This window comes from Microtus pennsylvanicus, chromosome 4, assembly GCF_037038515.1.
Source record: "Microtus pennsylvanicus isolate mMicPen1 chromosome 4, mMicPen1.hap1, whole genome shotgun sequence".
NCBI classification, from domain to species: domain Eukaryota; kingdom Metazoa; phylum Chordata; class Mammalia; order Rodentia; family Cricetidae; genus Microtus; species Microtus pennsylvanicus.
In genome coordinates, this window is record NC_134582.1 from 140,286,589 (window position 1) to 140,307,145 (window position 20,557).

Sequence of the window (20,557 nt, forward strand, 5' to 3'; positions counted from 1 at the left end):
TATGAGATAAATGTGATTGCTTAAAGTACTGTGTTTGCATGTCAGGTTCACAGAGGGTCAAGATGTGACCATTACTTTTAATTGCTACTTGATACAATGTAGAATCACCTGGGAAGATGGTCTCAGTGAGGAACTGTCCAGATAACACTGTCCTGTGGACATTTCTGGGAGGGAAGGGCTGTCTCGATTGCCTTAATTAATATGAAGACCCAGCTCCACTGGTGTGGAGCCCTAGACTGTGAGGTGTGAAATGAACAGGAGCTAGCCAGGCATCTGCTCCTGACTAGGTGTGAGATGAACAGGAGCTAGCCAGGCATCTGCTCCTGACTGTGGATGTGAAGTGACTCTTCCAAGTCCCCGTTGCCTTGACTACCCTGCTATGCCGGACTACAGCCTGGAACTGGGAGGTAAAGCAGCCCTTTCCGCCCAAAGCTGCCTTCTGTCAGTACAATATCACAGCAATAGAAACAAAACTTGGACGTGAGTGATCTCAAAAAGTATTTTAAAGTGCATTTCATTTGAGTTTTGAAAAACTAGGAGCTGCAAGGCGGAATGAAACTTGATATATCATGGACAGCCAACTAGTAACACCTACGCTTGTCTCACAGGTGAAAACTACTAGTTTTTGGTGTGTATGAAAAAAAACGTGCTGCCTTCAAGAGTCATTTACACACATAAAGGACTGTAAGCACTGAACATAAAGAGTACATGGAAAATTTGATACATGTGGCTGCTGAGGAAGGCATCAGGCAATAAAACAGCAGCCGTCCGTCGACATCAAGTGCAAGTACAGTGATGCTGGAGTTCTCAGTCATGTGCATTTAAATAGCAGCAGAGTGCGTCTTCTGTGTCCTCCTGGTCTAAATACCAAATGCGGCGACACAACCAGATGGTGTGTGCACTTTCACGATTCAGGATGAGAAATCTGCACAATCCAACACAATCCAGATTCTCCAGATTCAGCATGAGAAATCTGCACAATCCAACACAATCCAGATTCTCCAGATTCAGCATGAGAAATCTGCACAATCCAACACAATCCAGATTCTCCAGATTCAGCATGAGAAATCTGCACAATCCAGATTCTCCAGATTCTAAAACCTTTTCTAAAAAAAAAAAAAAAAAAAGGACACAGACACAGTGGGGGACACAGTGGCAGCTCTGGGCTCCACGGGACACTGAAGTGGAGAAACTGCACTGCTCATGGGAAGGAAGCTTCCAAACCACTGCTCACAACTGGAATATCTGATGATTCTATGTTAGAAGGAAAGACTTGGTTTAGGAAACCAATTAGGTGAACAAAAATACAAGTTCCTATGTGTCTCTGAGAGTTTGGCCCAGATCCCAGTCCCCTGCTCTTAAGCACCCCTCTATCCACAGAAGTCTTTACTGGTTGTCTGTTTACTGCTCTTCCAGACACAATCGTGTCTCCAAAAACAAACACAAATGGGGCTGCTGGGAATGTCTCCCTTTTCCAGTCTTGCTGCCTGGCAGTGTGCCATCAACATTAACATCAGGAATCAGCAAGGAGGCGAGGAGGTGGGGTTCAGACTGGATGAGGATATTGTAGCCCAACTTCCACTGTTAACTGACTGGATTAAACAAGGTGTGGGATTTCCTGCATGTGGGCTTGTTTGTGAGGTAAGAATGTTGCCCTACTGTTTAAGCCACTGGCTTTTGAGTGGATGACCAGTTTCTATCCTTTGAAATAATGTGATTTTATAGATTACATACACACATTCTTGACAATTCATCTCCTATTTTATAAGTGGAGCTAAATCTTGTAGGAGTGTTCACTGTACTGCCTGGACCCAGAACCCAGCCTGCAGTGAACCACGGGTCCTGCACTCTGCCCCCACTGCCTCAAGCTTCCACACTGACTCCCACTTCCTGCGGCTCTTCCCATGTTTACCACTCTCAGCAGACAACTGCACCACAGTCCCTGGACGGCACCTGAAACCTGGGGTTTTCCTTTCCCGTTTTCTTCCTGTATTGTCTCCTCGACTCCCAGTAGAGGAAGTGACAAATGGTGGTAAAGGGAATTCAGAGCTGAAGAGCACAGGAAAGAAACTGAAAATAAAACTGGCATTTCCTACCATGGTGGTTAGGAATTCTTTTTTTAAGATTTATTTTTATGTGTATTTATGTGTAGGTTTGCCTGCATGCACGCATATGCACTACATGTATGCCTGATGCCCACAGGGGTCAGAAGATAGCATCAGATCCCCTGGAGATGGTGTTATAAACAGTTTTGAGCACCATGTTGGTGCTGGGAACCAAGCACAGCTTCTCAGAAGGGGCAGCAACTGCTCTTAACTGCCGAGCCATCTCTCTATTTCTGTTGGTTAGTTTGTCCGATGCTGAGGTTGCCTGCAGGCGTGTCTGTGGGAGACTGCCTTACTATATTAACGAATACACTGCCGAGAGCACCACTGGCTGGGCTGAGTCTGGAACTGTGCCAGAAGAGAGGAAAAGAGCTGGACACTGGTAACAGGCACACATTCTCTCTCTCTGCTCTGGTCTGTGGATGTGACTAGCTGCTGCAAATGCCTGTTGCCTTGGCTTTCCTGTCTGACGAACTCATAGCCTGGAACTGTGAGCTAAACTAACTACCCCTAGTTTGTTCTGTGGGGGTTCTATCATGACAGCAAAGCCAGACCAGACACCTCCATCTGGACTTAGAGGAAAGGATGATGGGAGCGGCGAGTGCCCGCTACCACTCCCTATCTTTGTACCTCCCTATACTCATTACCAGATCCATGATAAACTGAGGGAGGTGGGGCAGAGTCTTAACAAATCAGAAGCCAACAACAGAAACTACAGTGGACTCCAGCAGTAGTGCACAGTCAGTAACTGCAAGTGAACGAAAGATGACAGCATCATGTGGTTACCATCATATAGGAACATTCTGGCCCACATCTGTAAGTAAATGCACTAAGGCCAGAGGATTGTGAGTTCAAGGTGATAAATGCATTCCAAAACCTAGGTGATAAATGCATTCCAAAAGGCAAAACAAAGTTGATCTAAGTAAACTTCAAGTTGTTGTATAAGAAAAAAAAATGAGATCTTGCATTATTTTTTTAGGTTTTAATGTACCTGAAGCTGCTAGTAATAATTGACAATGGAAGATCATCAGCAGGGACTTTCCAGACCATCTGCAGGAAGCCTGGTGCAGCACAAAGGCTGACCTCTGATCTCAGCCTCCCGCCCAGTGCAGAGCTCCAGGCCTTCCCTTTCAAACACTGTCACTCAGTTTTGTTACAGTGCTGTTGACTGAACATGGAGCCTCGCACATCCTAGAAAAGTGATCTACACTCAACTCTGCCCCTAGAACCCTGCAGTTGTCCTTCTGATGAAATGACTCAGTATTTGCAAGGCTTGTGACCCAGTGTAGCAATAAGTTCATACTCCTGGAACTCATTCCAGATAGTAAAAATATGTAGTCTCTCGCATTGTATAAGAGTGAAGCAGACAAAACTTCTGTAGGATTACTTGCACTACATACACAGTAGAAAGCTATAGTAAATGTTCAGATATTTAAAGAAACACCAAATACTACAAAGAGCAACCAACATGGTTCTATTGAAAACTGTCTTCAACTATGGCATTCAAGGACAGCAATACAATATTTTCTTTACAAAGTAACGATTATAAAAATCTATAAATGCACAAATTCATTTCTAGGCTATTCTTCTCACATAGCCAGGTCATCAAAATACACTTCCTCTCATTCTTTCCTGAGGTATTTCTGCAGTTTGATTTTATTGTACTGCTGGATGCACTGCCTTTGATCATCCTTTCCTAAAATGATTCTTAAAACCTGCAAAATTTTTATTGCATAGAACACTATTCATGACAGAGAGACTGGGAACTGCAAATATGTTGCACTGAAACAAGTCTTACAAATAATTCATTTTAAGAATTTGTTACATACATTTTTTTACAGTTTGTCTCTTCTAAGAAAATTGACCTTAGAGGTAAGAGCTAATTAAATACAATAAAGTATTTTAGGAATGTTAGATATTAGAAAGTCAGATGAATGATACAAAGGAAAAAGCCATAATTCTTGCCGGCTATATATTGTATTGCATTCAAAAGCAACTGTACATGCTGTAATCAGTTCATAGTTAAATATTTCTACTAATCTGTTTTGGGAGAGCAAATGTCTTTCAAGGTTTCAAGTTCCTCTATGAGCTTCTTGTTCTGAACTTCCAGCACTGCAACTCGACTCTCCAGACACTTTACATATTCTTTCTTTCGACGTCGACATTCTTTAGCAGCTTCCCTGGAAAAAGTAGAAGCAGAAGGGCAAACAAAACATATATTGCATGCGACTGACAATAAAGCAAGCTTGGTAATGTAAGTAGAGCTGCATTGCAACCCATGGAATAGTACTCCCAATTCACACCCTAAACCAAACTGGATTCTTAAGCAAGGGTTAAGTGACCCATCTACAAGTCCACATGGCCATTAGGAGGATGCTGCATCGCCTGCCTCGATTAGACTTCACAGTAAACAAGGTCCAAGTCAAACACAGTTACTCTGCTTTATGGCAATAAAGATCTTTGAGGGCCTTGAGTTCCTCAATGAGAGTCTTGTTTTGGTTTTCAAGCACAGCCACACGATTTTCAAGACATTTGACATATTCTTTCTTCTTCCTGCGACACTCCCGGGCAGCTTCCCTGGAACCAACACAAGGCAAATGACTACAAGAACAACCTCCCAGCACAATCCAGAGTGGCTCCATGAACATCTGCCCCCCTTCTCCCCATTCAACAGCCGATTGATCTGAGGACAGGTATACAAAGCCACACAACAACTGAGCAAAACACGAGCCTTGTGTAGAACGACAGACCAACTGAAGAGCACTGGCAGTTTTACCCAAATAGTGTCATAATAAGAATGACCCTCTGTGTTCAATAAACAACCACCAGAGGACCACACACCCAGCTGAAGCTCTCTTAAGACATTTACAGATCCTCACAATCCTCTCAGCTAATTTTTGGATGTCCAAAGATACACATACTCATCACAATGAGAAAATTTCACTTGATGAAAATGATTCTCAGAATCCTATGAAATCTCAAGTGCCAATATTGAACAGCTGTATGCTTCAAGACTAAATCTCAACAACGTATGATCAATCCTGACTTCCAGGGACATTTTTCTGCATAAAAAACACAACATAGATAAATTAGAACAATAAATAAAACACATACATGCCTACAGCAGTACTTGTGAAAATTACAAAATGGAGTAACATGCAGATAATTCAAATTCACAAGTGTCAGAATACCACAATTGAAGTTATGAAAAAGGAAGTTGGCATGGTGGTGCATGTCTGCATAGCTGGCCCTTGGCGATGGAGACAGGAGACTCAGACACACAAAGCCAGGGGCTGGAGGGGTTAAGAGCACTGGGTGTTCATCCAGAGGACCTGGAAGATTCAATCCCAAGCATCCACATGATGGCTCACAACTGTCTGTAACTGCAGTTCCAGGGCATCCAACACCTTCTTCTGGTTACAGTGACTACCAGGCACACTAGTGGTGCACAGACATGTATTAAGGTCAAACACTGACACACATTTAAAAAGTAATTTAAAAAATAAAAGGAAGGTCAAGGGCAGCCTCAGCTACTGTATAAGCACAAGGCTAGTCTAGCATATATTATAGCCTATCGTAAATAAATAACTAACTAGAATGGAAGCTGCTAGCTAAGGAAAGAGTGCTCCTGTGCTCTTCTCTAACCACCGCATTTAATGCACATTAAACACATTTTACAGAACGTTAAGCAATCCAAGGGAAAAGACAGATCAAGAAGCAGCCAAATGACTAAAACTAGTGTAGACAAGTTAATCACTTTCATGCATGATTACAAGAATCGATTTCACTTAACTCCTCTACAGAAGGGGCCCTCTGATAAAGCTTTATTTGGGATTGCTCAGATCTCAGAAACTGTCAGTCATTGCCACTCAACTGAATTTCACAAAGGTAATGTTGCATGTCTAAATACCATTGCCTCAGTGCTGGTTGGCAATACTAACCCCCCACGGTGACACATGCAATAGACCCAGTCATGGACTGGATTTCTATTTCCTCTATGCAATGCAAGTCAGCGGAAAAGGAATGTTGAAATCCCAGTGGACTGCAGGGAAAGAACAAGCCCCATTTCCTAACCAAGAGTGAGTTCACCAAGGCTGGACAACGAGGTAATGAAAAACTAAAGCAGGTAAAAGAAAAAGGAGACTGACAAGCAGTGGCTGCAGCAATCCAGGGGAACACAGCGAGAGCGACAGCACATCCAAGCACCCAAATCTGCCAGCTGGAGAATGCAACTCAATTCTCTTTCACCAAGAAGAGAAATTTAGTTATAAGTTTCTATGTTTCATCATTAAATAAATATGCTAAATTCTAAGTCTTTCTATACAAACATTAAGTGAAAGTTTAAATACATATAGCAATGTTGTGGGTGGTTAGCTTTTAAACTCTTGCTTACTGAGCTACTTACTGTAAATATCCACACTTCACATCTTACACTGTGTGTGTGAGGTAACCAGAGTCAAAGTGTCCTCAGTACAAAGTGATCACACAAGAGGTTGGTACATTCCTAAGTATTCTCAGCTGTGGAAAACACCTGCTTCTACTATTAATAGCTAGCTTAGTTTGCAGGCCTGAATTTGAGTCCATCCTCAGCATGGGGAGGAAAGGACAAGGGGAACTACAGGAAAAGGATAAAGAACCCAGTGGGCTGTACACCTGTACTGCCAGCACTCAGGAGGTGACGGGAGGCAGGAGGAGCACAAGTCTGAGGTCAGCCTGGACTACACAGTGAGACAGTCTCAAAGCCAAAGACAAAATAACCAGGCTATAAAGGAATAAAAGTTACTGCTGACCACTATGGTAGGGATATAATTAAGTATCACCATCAGCCAATATATGAGCTCATTCATGCTAACTACAAAATCTGCATCCTCTCCATGAGGTCCAGTCTGAAGCTTTGCACCAAGGTTATTTGAGGTGACCCTGGTGTAAGGATAGAGGAAGGCTGGAAGAAAGAACTGTTAGACAGCATACCCTACTTCTGTCTCCTCTGGCTCTATGACCTTGGCCAGCTTGCCACTTAGCCATTTCCAACTCCAGCTCATTACCTGCAAAGTGAGACCTCACTAGAGCTGTGAAACTGAGGAAACTGGAGGAGCAAGCGCTGGAAACGCTAAGCCGAAGCTGAGTCACCAAGAGCCACAGGCTACTGCTTTTCTCCAGTATAACTCTAGTGCTAAACAATGCTCCTCAGAAGCCCTTATAGCTAAAGAAACGTAGGTAAAAGCTGCAATAAATGTCTTCTAGAAAAGAATCCTCTGAAGAGACGACTGAGCCAGCTGCACTTGTTGGCCATAGCCATCCTCCCATCTTCCTTCTGACACCGCGTAGAGCAGAAGTAGTCATCCTGTGGTCATGATAGCCAAGTGTACACACTGAAGATGCAGCATCAAGGGGAAGCCTGGGTCCCCGGGATTCCGTGAACTTTTGTTCTGGCAGCACATACCTCTACCCCTGCCATAAAGATAAAAGACCTGACTGGATATTTTAGCCTCTATTTCCCTTAGCTATTTGTAGCCAAAATATATTCTATTAATTATTGATTATATATTTTAAATACAGGTGTGTGCTATCACATGGATTAAGGATTAACAAAGCAGTCATAACACAAGGCAGTCTTGTGGGCTCCACCCATTTAGCCTTTTCTATACATTTGAGAGAGAGCCAGAGAGTGTCATAAGTGTATGGGTGCCTGTGAGCGGGTGCTAGATGCCCTAGAGCTGCAGTTACAAGCAGTTTTAAGCAGCTTGATGTGTGTGCTAGGAACCAAATTGGGGTCCTCTGAAGAGCAACAAGCTCTTGCTCTCTGCACTGTCTCCCCAGACATTCTGTCTGGATTTCTGAGACAAACTATTGATAAATGTTTCTATTTTTATGATCCTACTTCTAGTGTACAAACTCCATCCAAAGATCTAGGCAAGCAGTAAGTTTGGTCTTATGGAGTCACACAGTATATCATATTGAATCTTTAAAAAGATTTATGTTTGTTTTTTATAAACTCTTTTGTTGTGTTGGTGGTAGTTGTTTCTGTCACCCTGGTTAGCCTAGAACTCCAATGTGTAGACCAGGCTGGCCTCAAACTCACAGAGATCCATTTGCCTCTCCCTCCCAAGTGCTGGCACGAGAGGTGTGTGTTACCACACCCAGCCCTATTTTTATCTGTATGGGGTTTTGCCAATATTTATGTCTGGGCACCACATGCATGCCTGGTGCCCAGAGAAGCCAGAAGAGGACAGCAGCTGCCTGAGAAATGGGGCCAGAGGCAATTGTAACCCACCATGTGAAGCTGGGAATCAAACCAAGGTCCTCAGCAAGAACAGCAAGTGCGCCATCTCTCCAGTCCTTACTTTAAGGTTGTGTGTGTGTGTGTGTGTGTGTGTGTAAGTATCTGTGTGCATGCATGCATGGGTACCTACAGACGCCAGAAAAGGGGCTGGAGTTACAAGGTACTGTGAGCCATCTGATACGGTTGCTGGAAGCAAAACTCAGGTCACCTACAAGAACACTAGATTCTCTCAACTGCTGACTCATCTTTCTAGCACCCCAACTGTCTTTTAAAGGACCGCAGTGAACACAATCACCTAAGTTGGGTCCCTGTTTATAAGACAGTGAGTTTCAGGGATTCAGCTGCCAAATCTGTAGATTAACTAGTTGGTAACATTGGATAGTCAATGAACACAGTCTGCTTATGCCGCAGACAAGCAAAGCAGTTGAATCTACCTTACTGCTTTCTTACAATAAGAATATAATTTAACACTGAAGAACAGGCAACAAAATATACCAGGAAACTCTTGGACAATTCTGTTCATTTTGAAAATCAAACTAAGTTGTACCATTCTCCATAAAAAGAACTAAAAAATGAATATGCAAGTCACAAAAATAAAATATTATTTAAGTTTGTTGTATAATATGATATGCTAATGTATGGACAATGACACATATCCATGGAGCAATAGTAAGCGAGAGAAGCAGTGGCAGTCAAGAGGCTGACTCCGGAAGCCGAGGCAGAAGGACAGAGAAGACTGCAAGCACACCTACTATAACACTAACTACCTATACGGCAGGGGCATGAGTGATGTTTGTTGTTTTGTATTTATACTTGACTAGAATTTGTCAAAAGAACATGTACTACTTCATAACGGAGTAAAAACAATACAAAATGGCTAAAAGGATAAAATATAAAATGCTTTAACACTTAAATTTATTTTGCTAATAAAGAAGCTAAAAATTCAGGGTCAGAGATGTATCTAGATGTTTACCTAGCATGCCCTAGGTCCTAGGTTCTATCCACAATACTGATTTGGGGAAGGGGTGCTAAAATTTAAATTAAAATAAAATTTAAAAATTTACTTGTCACAGTACTTTTTAGCAAAATATATAAATCAAGCTTTACTTATAACCAAGAATCTAATAATACTGTATTAAAAAATAGCATCTTTTAACAACCGTTACAATATAAAGGAAAGTATCTCCTGCTTATACAATGACCACAAACTCAGCAGAAAACAAACCAGCCTCACAGGCAGAGCATGAGCACTACAAGAGGCCACAGAACACTGAACGCGAGAAATGGCTTAGCAGAGTACACGGCAGCAGATGGTACTTCCCACAGTGGCTCTTACCCAGTACTTTACCTGTTTTTCATCAGCCTCAGCTCCCGCTTGCGAGTTGCTTCTTCTGCTAGTTGCTGGGGACTGTGCAGACTTCCTGGTGAGGCAGCCATCACCACTCCTTGTGGCAAAGCAGTAGTAGGAGCCCGGATCTGGTAAGTTGGCATGTCACCTGTGGCAGCTGCAATAAAACAAGGTATTATAAGCTTATATCGCCACTTCACTAGCTAATACAGCACATAAAATTAACCTAGAAATAGTATAGTTTATAGATGTTAGTAGAGATTCTTTGGTAGAAGCAAAAATAATTGTTCTTAGTATTACAGGGGCCTTAAATATCAAGAAATTATCAAATTGGAACAAAGCTACAAATACTTTAGCTTCTTCTTCACATTTTAGAAAATGTCCTAGCACATTTTAGCACTTCTCTCAGGTTAAAGCAGATAGGCTTTCCAATTACAGTTCAGTTAGCTGCATCAGCGGTGTGCTGCTGACTCCAAGGAATTACTCTGTGGGGGCAGGAGTGGAGAGCCTTGCTCTGCAGAGTCTAGTGAGTTCCACAGCAGAAACACTTCCACTATGGCAAGATCAAAGACACCAATGTGACCTCACTCAGTGGCAAGGTGGGAGGAGATGTTCACAAATGGAAACAACCTGAAGATTACTACAAATAGTGAGCATTTGAGGACTGCCGCTGCCTTTAATGGGACCTATTTTGTGTGTGAATATATATGGACACTGAAAACTGTTCATGACAGCTATTTCACAACCAGCTCACAAAGACCCTAGCATGCCAGGAAAAGGCAGATCCGGTATGTCATCACATATTCTCTAAGGAGGACAGAGCCATCCTCTGGATGTTCCAACTAGGACTTCCCTTTGCTTACACCTGAAACAGATATCCAAAGCCTTTCAATTACAAAAAATAAAAAGGGGGGGGGGATAAAAGACTAAGTCGAGGAAAGGGATCTAACTGGCTATAGATTCAGTTAAAGTTAAAGTTCACAGGAAAAATGGAAGAAAAAGAGTAAACTGGCTTCTTGGGGGAAGTCCTAAATTTATTTTCATTACAGTTGCAAACAGTAGACACATGAAAATCTCACCGGATGTGCAAGTTTTAAACATTTAAGAATAAAACAACAGATAAACTAACAGCTTAATTAACATCTGCTTATTCTGCTGATCATCTTGTGAGAGGAGATAAGGGCTGAAACAGGAGGCCACAGCCCTCCCCCTTTTCTTTACCCACATACGAGGAAGGAGGTTACAAGTCAATAAATGCTGAAACAATGCCCCGGCACAAACTGCCCAGTGACGAAGGCAGAGCTTACACACCCCTGCACTGTGTCTTGCTGGCAGCCTGAATGCACACCTGCTTCCAGCCGGTCTTTGAAACTGCTCATAAACAAGTGTAAAAACAATACTAGAGATGTGCAGAGGGGGTGAGGGGTTTCCTATCACTGCCAGACCCTAAATACAGACGCTCTTCTAAAAGACAGGGAGAGAACGGCAGGAAAGGGAGGAGAGAATAGTTTCACTGTACTTTCAATGTATACATTGGCTGTTTTCTGTAATATGTGAAACAGGATGTACAAAAGCTGTTAAGGGCATTCTTTTCATTTTTTAAGGGAAGACAGGCAGATACAGTTCACAGATGGAATGGATATGAGAAATAGTATTTAAAAAACAAACAAAACCCTTTTGTCTCTCTGCAGAAGCCACAGCAGCCCTTGGAGGGCCAGACTTGGGAGCATAGGGACAAGGGTAATCCCAAATGAGGCTTTCTTCAAACCTGTTGGGCAACAGCTTAGCTGCCTTGCCTCTGCACAGGCTGATGTATCAGGTGCATTGGTGTGAGAGAGAAGGGGCGCTTGACTTCACTGTGCTCCGGTATTCATTCTATTCCTTCTAATACAAGTCCAGGATCACAACTCAATAGTTCAATCAACAAGGAGTGTAAATTAGGAGTTAAGATAGATTCCTGTTTCAACCCAATGATCCAATGATATACTTTCACTAAATAATGGATAAATCCTATATATGCAAATGTAATCTTAGTGATGTACACCCAAATGATGGGGGAAAGAGACTTATTTTGAGGGACTCTACATGTCAGAGTTCTTTGAAACAAGTTACAAGAATATGTTTATCTTAGCATCGGTGCCCAACACTATAAATTCAGTGGGAATTTCAAAGAACCATCCTACATTCCCTGGTGACATAATTTTATTCATGCACTATTTATAAAGTCCAACTCCTATTCCCATCTAAGTACTAACAGTGTCCAAACTATTTTTGCAAGGGCTTTTTAGGTAAATTCCTTCTATATAACTCAGATTAGCATTAAACTTTCAATTTTCTTGCTTCAGTCTAAGTGTTGGGGTTTATAAGCAGGTGCCACCACACCTGACTTTAGAGTTTCATTTTTATTTCTTGAGAAGCCATAGGTCATGTATAGGGGTCAAAAATCATAACTGAAGATAATAAAAAAATATGCTTTGCTGTAATAGTATACTCCAAGTTTATCTCAGGGAGGCAAGAACTTCTAGCCAGGTCAGGAATGCTATCTTGGCACTTTACACTCTGGAGCCTAGCATAGGACTTGGTATGCAGGGTGCCTAACGAATTTATGTATACCCTACCAAGTCAAGTTTAAACTCCCTGGGATATGGAACAGACATGCTGTCATCTCGAGTATTTAATAAGCTTCTTGCTATGGATGTGGACATCTTATTGCAGCTGTGTCTTTAACACAAAGACACAGTAAATCCCATGAGATGCCACATGCTCATTCAATCTGGCATGTCTTGACAAAAGGCATTGTTCTTTCTTGAGGCATGTTACATGTACCAAACATAGCAGCTCAGAGGCAGGGAGTTCTGATGTTTCCAATCATCTAACTCCTGGCATGAAAAACAATTCCTGGAGCTGTCGATTCTGATCATGAACTTCATACCTCGCTTGCCAAGCTCTAACACGGTACAGAAGAAAAAGCACTGGATTTGGGGTCTGGGTTAGAGTCCAGCTCTGCCACTTACCAGCCATGTGACTTGGGGCAAGGTCAGTCTCCTCATCTGTAAAATGGGGATACATTATCTCATTTCATACTCACAAGAAACCCCGTAATATATCTCAAAATGTCTATCTCAGTGCCTGGTACACAGCAGACACTTGATGCATTGGTTCCCTTCCAGTCCCTCCCTTCACGTCTGAAAGACGATGCTCTAAGTTATACTTAAACTATGTTTAGCTAAAGGCTTAGAACACCACCAATAACCCTTCCCTTTAGGCGTTCCCCTTCTAAGAAGTCTGTGAACCAAAGCGCATGACTCCTAGTCCTCAGGAAAAACAAGTCAGAGACAGAAACAGAGACATAACAAATATCCCAAAATATCACCTATTCTGATAGCTTCCAAAGATAAGCTATTCATCAACACCCCCAAAGGACTGTCATTTTATTCAATTTCTTATTTATCGAGATACACATTGACTGAATACAAGGGGCTTTGTTGGCTTGCTTTGGTGGTTTCTGCTCCAGCCTCCAGAGTACTGGGATCGTGAACATGAACCACCAAACATATCAAAGTCATTTCACTGTGGAAAGCTCAGGAAATAACAGGGGTAACTTAGCAATCATACTTGTAACTGAGGAAAAGTGGCTTTTCTAAAGCTCAGAAAGCTACCGGCACCTTCCTTGCCCCTCCCCCAGTTTTCTCCCTCTTAAGAAGCACATCAGTGCCCCTAGTTCCCACACCAGGCCTCTCCATGCCTTGTGTCCCACTCTGTCAGAAAATTTCCCTTCCCTTTGCTCCTTTTTCTGTGGAAAAACAAAATCCTACAAAAAAGTGACCAAGCAAGCAGTGAACATTTTCAACCATGTTTCAAGTCCTAAAACATACAGAATTAAGTCATTAAATATTTTCAGTTTAAGGCCAGCAAAACAGTTCAGGATACAAAAGTACTTATCACATAAACCTGACAACCTGAGTTTGATCTCCTGGAACCCAAGATATAAGAAGAGAACCACTCCTCAACTCTGTTCTCTGACATCCACATGCAGGCCATGGCATGAGTTACACGTGTTCACACACACCCTCGCACACACACCAACTAGTAATAAATCAATTTTAAATAAATATTTTCAACTTTTATTTATTTGAGGTATAGTCAACAATTTAAAATTATATATATTCAAGTTGTACAATGATAATTTGATGGATTTATATACAATGTCAAATAATTACCATATTCAACCCAAGTTACACATAAAGAGACTTCTCAGGTTGTTTATTCAGTGAAAGTCAGGAAATTTATGAAAAAGACAGGTAATTATGAAAGCTGAAATTCAAGGTCCTACAGAAAGACAAATAAATGCCCTACTGCCTTATCAGAATAATAGCCTGGGGGAACCCATTACTTAAAGTGGTGCTAGCTTCATTTAGCTGTGTCTAGCATGCTATTATGACCCATGCTACATTAGCTAATTATATATCAGTGTCTGGTAAATGCAAAGGATTGTGAAGACCAGAGCTGCTTCACTGCTGGCCAGCGCTGTAACTCAGAAGAGCACCTGCCGACTCTGACACGCATTTCCTCACATCACTACCACCTACGCAGTAGGACACGCCCTGTGTGGTCCGTGAGCATAAATGTAAAATGCCTCTCCTTTCCCAGTGTTTAGTATGGCTTCCTCCATGTAAGCCTCCAGTGTTTCAACCTCTATTTCCTTCTTCGTGTGTCTACTTTATAATTTGAGTACTTTGATGGCTCCTTCTTTATTTACACTTACTTATAATAAATATCTTACATAGTTTATATATATATATATTTACACAAATGTAGAAGTGTTGACATAGTTACTTTATTAGGCAATATATTCAGATAGATAAATAAGACAGGGAGAAAGTAAAATAACTATCCTAAACATTGTATTAAAACGTATTACCAAGTGGAGACAGCGCAGTAACTGTTGTATGAGCTTTAAAGCCTTACTGAACACAGGCATGTTATTCTTCTATCTACTTCCAATACAGGTATAAATTGCTTTAATACCAACTTATGAATTTAAACTCTAATCAAAACTATCCCCTTATGTCAAATTTTCTTAACAGAAACTGCAAAGGTGGTATGTATTCCCTGTTCTCCAGCATCAAATATTAACACAGTATTTCCCAAATCTGAATAGTTGAAAAGTTTGTTTAACAATTTTGAAACCGCTCTTGAATATAACATTGCAATCCAGGGTCTAAGACAGGAAATTAAGCTCCTAACATAATCAATTATGAATAAAACCAAAAAAAAAGAAAAACAAATTTAAATTACAGCCAACAAAATCAACAATATCATTCTTTTTGTTTTTTTGTTTGTTTGTTTGTTTTTGTTTTTCTGACACAAAGTTTCTCTGTGTAACAACTCCAACTGTACTGGAACTCTCTCTGTAGATCAGGCTAGCCTTGAACTCACAGAGATCCACCCGCCTCTGCAGATCCCAGCACCACCCAGCAACAATATCATTTGTGTGATGGATTCCATGATCCTATTAGAGGTGCTGCAAATGTATTCTCTGGGACAGTCATTAACATAAGAAGCCTGGTTTAGGTCTGAATCTCAGGCATACACTATAAACCAGGGGTCAGAAAATCAATTCCATGGAACAAGCTAACATTTAAAGCAAAAATAAATAGATAAATTAGAAAGAAATTTGTGTCTGTTTACTGTTGGGTAGGAAACCTGTTTTATATAAACCCAGAGTAAGAAAAACATGCCACGTCATGATACAAAACGCTGATTGTGAGCAAAGATTTTCAAGGCACTGATCTAAAAAATGTCCTTGCCTTGACAACCCAGACTAGCCCATAGCCAAGAATCCAGAGGCCTAATGTAGCCTCTGTTACGCTGCTAAAAATGTCATGTGCAGTTCTCACTCATTAATAATAAAGGATGGAAATTTCATTTATTTCTTTCAATATGGCACTTTTTAAAATGTCACTATTCCTGTGAGAAGTGACAAATTCATGAAAATAATCATTTCCAAACTAAAGTCAGGTCTAAGTTTCAGTATCTTGAAATTTTTTTAATTTGAAGCTGTGGCTTTAGTACTGGTAAAACAAACTAGAAGAATAAAATGCTTCAAAGATGATATGTTCATCCTATTAACATAAATGTATATAAATATGTAATCACAAGCAATGGCATTCCTTAATTATTCACTTTAAATATACCCAGTATTTCAATAAGTTTTTGCATTACTATATTCCCTCCTGCTCTGACAAGTCAAGTGGTGAATAGAAATTTAAAGTGTTGTCAAAAGAAAGAAATCAATCAATAATTTTTCTAAAATAAACCAATGCACAAAAAAATGTCTTTGGTTTTAAGATTGATGCTGCATAATGTCTGGTTATCTTATCAATCACTCCAAAACTTCTGCAATCTACAGCACGTCTATAGATTTCACAAGGAGTACAGTCTAACAAAACAACAGCTCCTTAAAGACCATCTTATAAACAATTCAGTGCAAGTTGTTCTTGGTCAAGGCAAAAGTCTTTCAATCCAGGATGAGGGCCAAGACCCACTGACTCTAAACAAGCTAAATTGTGAGGAGGCCACATAATCCTCTTCATTCTCAAACTGCAAATTCAAAACTAGGTTACAAATAAATCCAACTGAATAAACAATGTTGCAACCATACAAAGGTCACTGGTAACTCAAGTCTTTCAAAATCACTTATCTCTAACTAAGGAAAGCAAAACCAAGTGAACAGATTACAAAGCATAAACAGAAGAGGCTGAGAAAACAATAAAAGGCAAGCACGTCCCCCACTGGACACTAGAGGGCACTCTGAATCCCAAGTTCCTATAGATCTAGCAAACACCAAATTCTCAGCCTAAATATAGCCCACTTGTCACCAGGCAGGTGCAGGGACAGCCTCTCAGAAGGCACGACTTTACAACTTAACTTGTCAGCCAACCCTTGAGCTGCGCTCATGTAAGCATTACAAGTGTCCTAATGTGTTCCCCATCTTCAAGCAGATACTTACCACAAGAAAAATGCTAAAGTCAGACTTACGAGAAAAGCTCTTTGGTCTGAGGACGTTCCCGCAGCCAGAGGCGGTGGTGAACTAGTTAACAAACTTGCGATCAGTCCGCAGCGCTTGACAAAGCAGAAAGGAACTGACTAAATCACAACATGACTCGGAGCTGACGTCAATGTGCAGCTCACATGGAGTTTAACTTTTCCACTTCCCCGCTGAAACACGATTCCAGGAAATGTAATGACGTCAGCCCTTTGAACTCAATTAGCTGAAGAGCGGACCATTTTTTTAAAGGCAGGAGGAAAAAAATAGCAGGCTGGAAAATGTCCATTCAGAGCACGCTGCTTTCTCCTGGCCGATGTAGAGCTAGCTAGTAATTAGTATCTCAAATGTTTACAACATGGACATCGGATATTTTAAAGTGGTAAGATTGAATTTGCAACAGGTTGCAGATAAAATATTAGTTTATTTCAGTGAGGCAGAACGGCTAGAGTAATGTGCGAAGGGGAAGAGAAAAGCAGGGCGAGAGGGACTCAGATTGCCGCGTTCGTCGTTCGTCAACTGAGCAGTAAAAGCCCCAGCAAAGAAACAATCGCAGTATAAAGAAACTATCACATTATGATGGCTTAACAAATCAGACTGAACATGCAGACGTACACTGAAAGAAACCTCACATGCATAAGCAACTAAGAAACCACACTTTCTAGAACACCTCCAAGTTCCTAAAAACTCCTAAACGCTGTATTATAAGAAGGGGGGAAACCTGCAGAATTAATGTAAACCCTCCTTTGAGTTCTTACCAGTTTCATCTCCAGTTACAGCCATGTTGGGTTTTTGCATACAGAGTGGTCTTGTTGGCCGTAGCACAGTTCAAAATAAAGTGTTCCAAACTAGCAAGCATGTGTAAGATAAGTAGGAGTACTGACATCACAGTGACGTCACCAGCCTATCACTGCCATCAATTTGCTTTGTCACACAGCAGCTCACTGAAACCAAAGCCCTGTAAAAATTCTTCCTGTAATAAACCATCCGAAAGCTCTTGTTTCTCGTTTTTTACATAAAAAATCTTTTCAGATGGGCTCTGGCAAAAATAAAATGGGTTGTAGCTCATGGAGCTGCTGACACAGGAAGAAATGAGCCCCATCTGTTTCTCAGAACTCATAGAAGAAATCATTTCTGGGACTAAACAAAACAAAACAAAAACAACAACAAAACAACAACAACAAACCTGTGAGCCAATATAAAAAGACTGTGCTTCACAGACACTTCTAACCTTCCCAAGCTGGAAGTCTCCTTCACTCAGTACCACGTCTGCTGGCCACACCATAAAGTTCACCTATTCCCAGAGGGACCTGGACCGTGCTCATCCCCTCGAGTGTGTCAGAGGGACCTGGACCGTGCTCATCCCCTCGAGTGTGTAAAGGCTGATCACTGAGAAGCTCACTATGCCAGCACAGCAAGTGCGGTGCAACATCTTCCTTAACTGCCAGATTCATGTGAACTTGCTGACCCATAAAAGTAAAATTTTGTGATTTAGTTTAATTCCTTGAAGTTTTGTGATTTTTAAAATTCGTAACTAAAATTACCACTTATAATTTTTAAATTTTGTTTGGATCACTTGGTGAGACTTCAGTAGATAAAAATCTGGACCATTATTGAAACTTTAACAATACCAAGGTCAGACACAAAGCTGGCACATATTCTAAGGTATACCATGCCTACGTTCTGAAATACTTTTTCATCTTTACTGAAAGCAAAGCAAGCAAACAAAATAAAAATATGACATGTTGTTTCACAAGACCTTCTTTTTTGTGTTATCCAGTGGGTTATAAAAATCCATTCTCCTGGAGCTAAAGAAGATGGCTCAGCAGTTAAGAGTACTGGTTGCTCTTGCAGAGAACCCAGTTTCAATTCCCAACATCCACATGGCATCTCACAATTGTCTGTTCTCCAGCTCCAGGGGATCTGACACCCTCATACAGACATACATACAGGCAAAACACCAATGCAAATAAAAATAAATGAATCTTTAAAAACTTTTAAAAATATGAAGTAAAATAAGCCTTTGGGGGAAAATCATTTCTGTATGATTAAAGCTTACCCGGACTTTCTATTAGTGATGTGTATGTGTCATAAATGGTCAATAATTTCTTTTCTTCGAGACAGGGTATCACTGTGTATCCCTGGCTAGCCTGGAACTCAGAGATCCACCTGCCTCTGCTCCTATGTGCTGGATTAAAGGTGTGCACCACCACATCTGATGCAATAATTTCTTTTGAATGCTGTATTTTTACTTTCTTCAATTAAGCTCACTGCACCAAAGTCAAGGACTGTATGTTTATGTGTATATGAGCGGACCTGGGGCTCAGATCATCCATATTTCTAATGGTTTTCTAGAGCTCTTGCAATGAGATTGGAATTGGGACTGATGATTAAAGACTGATGGAGAATCAGCACAAACACCAGTCTCAACAGGGCTTCACCAAGGACTCTTTCCCATCCAGGTACACCTAAGGCTCTGGGGTTTAAAATAATATTAATAATTCTTAATTCAATTTCAGAGTTCACATTTATTTTTATCTCAATATTTCCTTAAACTTTCACATTGACAGTCAATAAATATTACTGGAAAAATTGGGAGACTAGCCCATGATCTAACTCACTTGGTAAAGGCTTGTGCTACCAAGGCTGACAACCAGAGTTTAATCACCAGGACCTACCTGGTGAAAGGGGAGAACTAATTCCTGCAAGCTGTCCTCTGACATGTATGTGGTGTGCCCCCCCCACACAAAAATAGTCATTTTTAAGGAGGGGAGATGGGTCATTTCTAAGTTGATTATTGCTATTAATAAAGTTTTAATATAGCCCCTACACTAAACTATTGAACAGACTATATAACAACATTTTTAGAGACAGAGACCTTTATTTTCTTTTTTTTCTCCTTTTTTGACCAGGGCCACCCTTTGTGGTCTTCAGATAGATAATCCCAAGTGCTGGGATTACAGGCATGAGCCACCACAGCATTGCTATTTGGAAAATGTACACATTTATCACATGACAGAGATCTTGCTCATAGATATGAAAGGCTGTAACATAAACAGAACTTACCATTGAGTCAGGACACAGTGCAGGTCATCCATTGCCTAAGAGGTGCAACAGGAACTGTGGGGTTGCCTAGGCCAGATTAGGAAAGTCAGGGAAGTCTTCCTGAAGGAAGTACTATGTAAGATGAAACCTGAGTAACATACAGAAGCTAAGGGACAGGTCCTGTCAGGACAAGAAGATATGAAGGCTGTAGAGAGGAAAAAGGCCTGTCAGAGGAAATGAAAGAAACAGGATTCCATGTCAACAGAGGGGATGAAGGGAAGGCCTGTGAAGGAACAAGGCCTATGTAAGAGGAAGTAGTAGGCTACACTATGGAGTCTGACTTTGTCTAGCACGTACCAAGTGTTCACTGATATTCTGAGTGTAGTCTGGCACCATGCTACAAGGCAATGAGAGTGCAATCCCTCATTCCTATGTTAAGATTCTACCCCCAATGCAAGAGTACTGGGAGTAGTTCTACTCTCAAAACATCCCTTCCCTTCCTCTAGGAGGAAGATGAGGCTCAGAAGACTCACAAATAAAGAAAAGTCTCCCAAAAGCTCCAGAAACTGCAAGATAGATGGTTCTATAAAGCAGTATCAACTGCTGGCAGAGGAGACTCCCTCCACAGCTCTGCTGTGAATGGGTAAGGAGCACGAGGCCATCGCCTATGTCAGGACGAGCGTTTCTGCGATGCAGCAGAGTCCCCTAGTCTTTTCCACCATGTAAGG

The 20,557-nt window shown here is 41.2% G+C and overlaps 1 protein-coding gene across 18 annotated transcripts in view; it reads right to left on the bottom strand.

Annotated features, from left to right (window-relative positions):
- Positions 1-3,556: 3,556 nt before the first annotated feature.
- Positions 3,557-20,557, bottom strand: part of Crem (cAMP responsive element modulator) — a 79,880-nt gene continuing 62,879 nt past the window's right edge. For 5 of the 18 annotated variants that reach the window (XM_075970671.1, XM_075970673.1, XM_075970674.1 and 2 more), the window contains 3 exons: positions 12,751-12,786; positions 9,737-9,893; positions 4,144-4,682 (listed from right to left, as the gene is read on the bottom strand). In XM_075970671.1, the coding sequence (XP_075826786.1) occupies positions 4,538-4,682; positions 9,737-9,893; positions 12,751-12,786 (338 nt within the window). In that variant the 3' untranslated portion in view covers positions 4,144-4,537. Of the gene's footprint in view, positions 4,683-9,736; positions 9,894-12,750; positions 12,787-16,748; positions 16,967-17,542; positions 17,643-20,557 lie in introns of those variants that run through there. The other 13 variants (XM_075970690.1, XM_075970672.1, XM_075970675.1 and 10 more) reach the window with 11 other exon arrangements.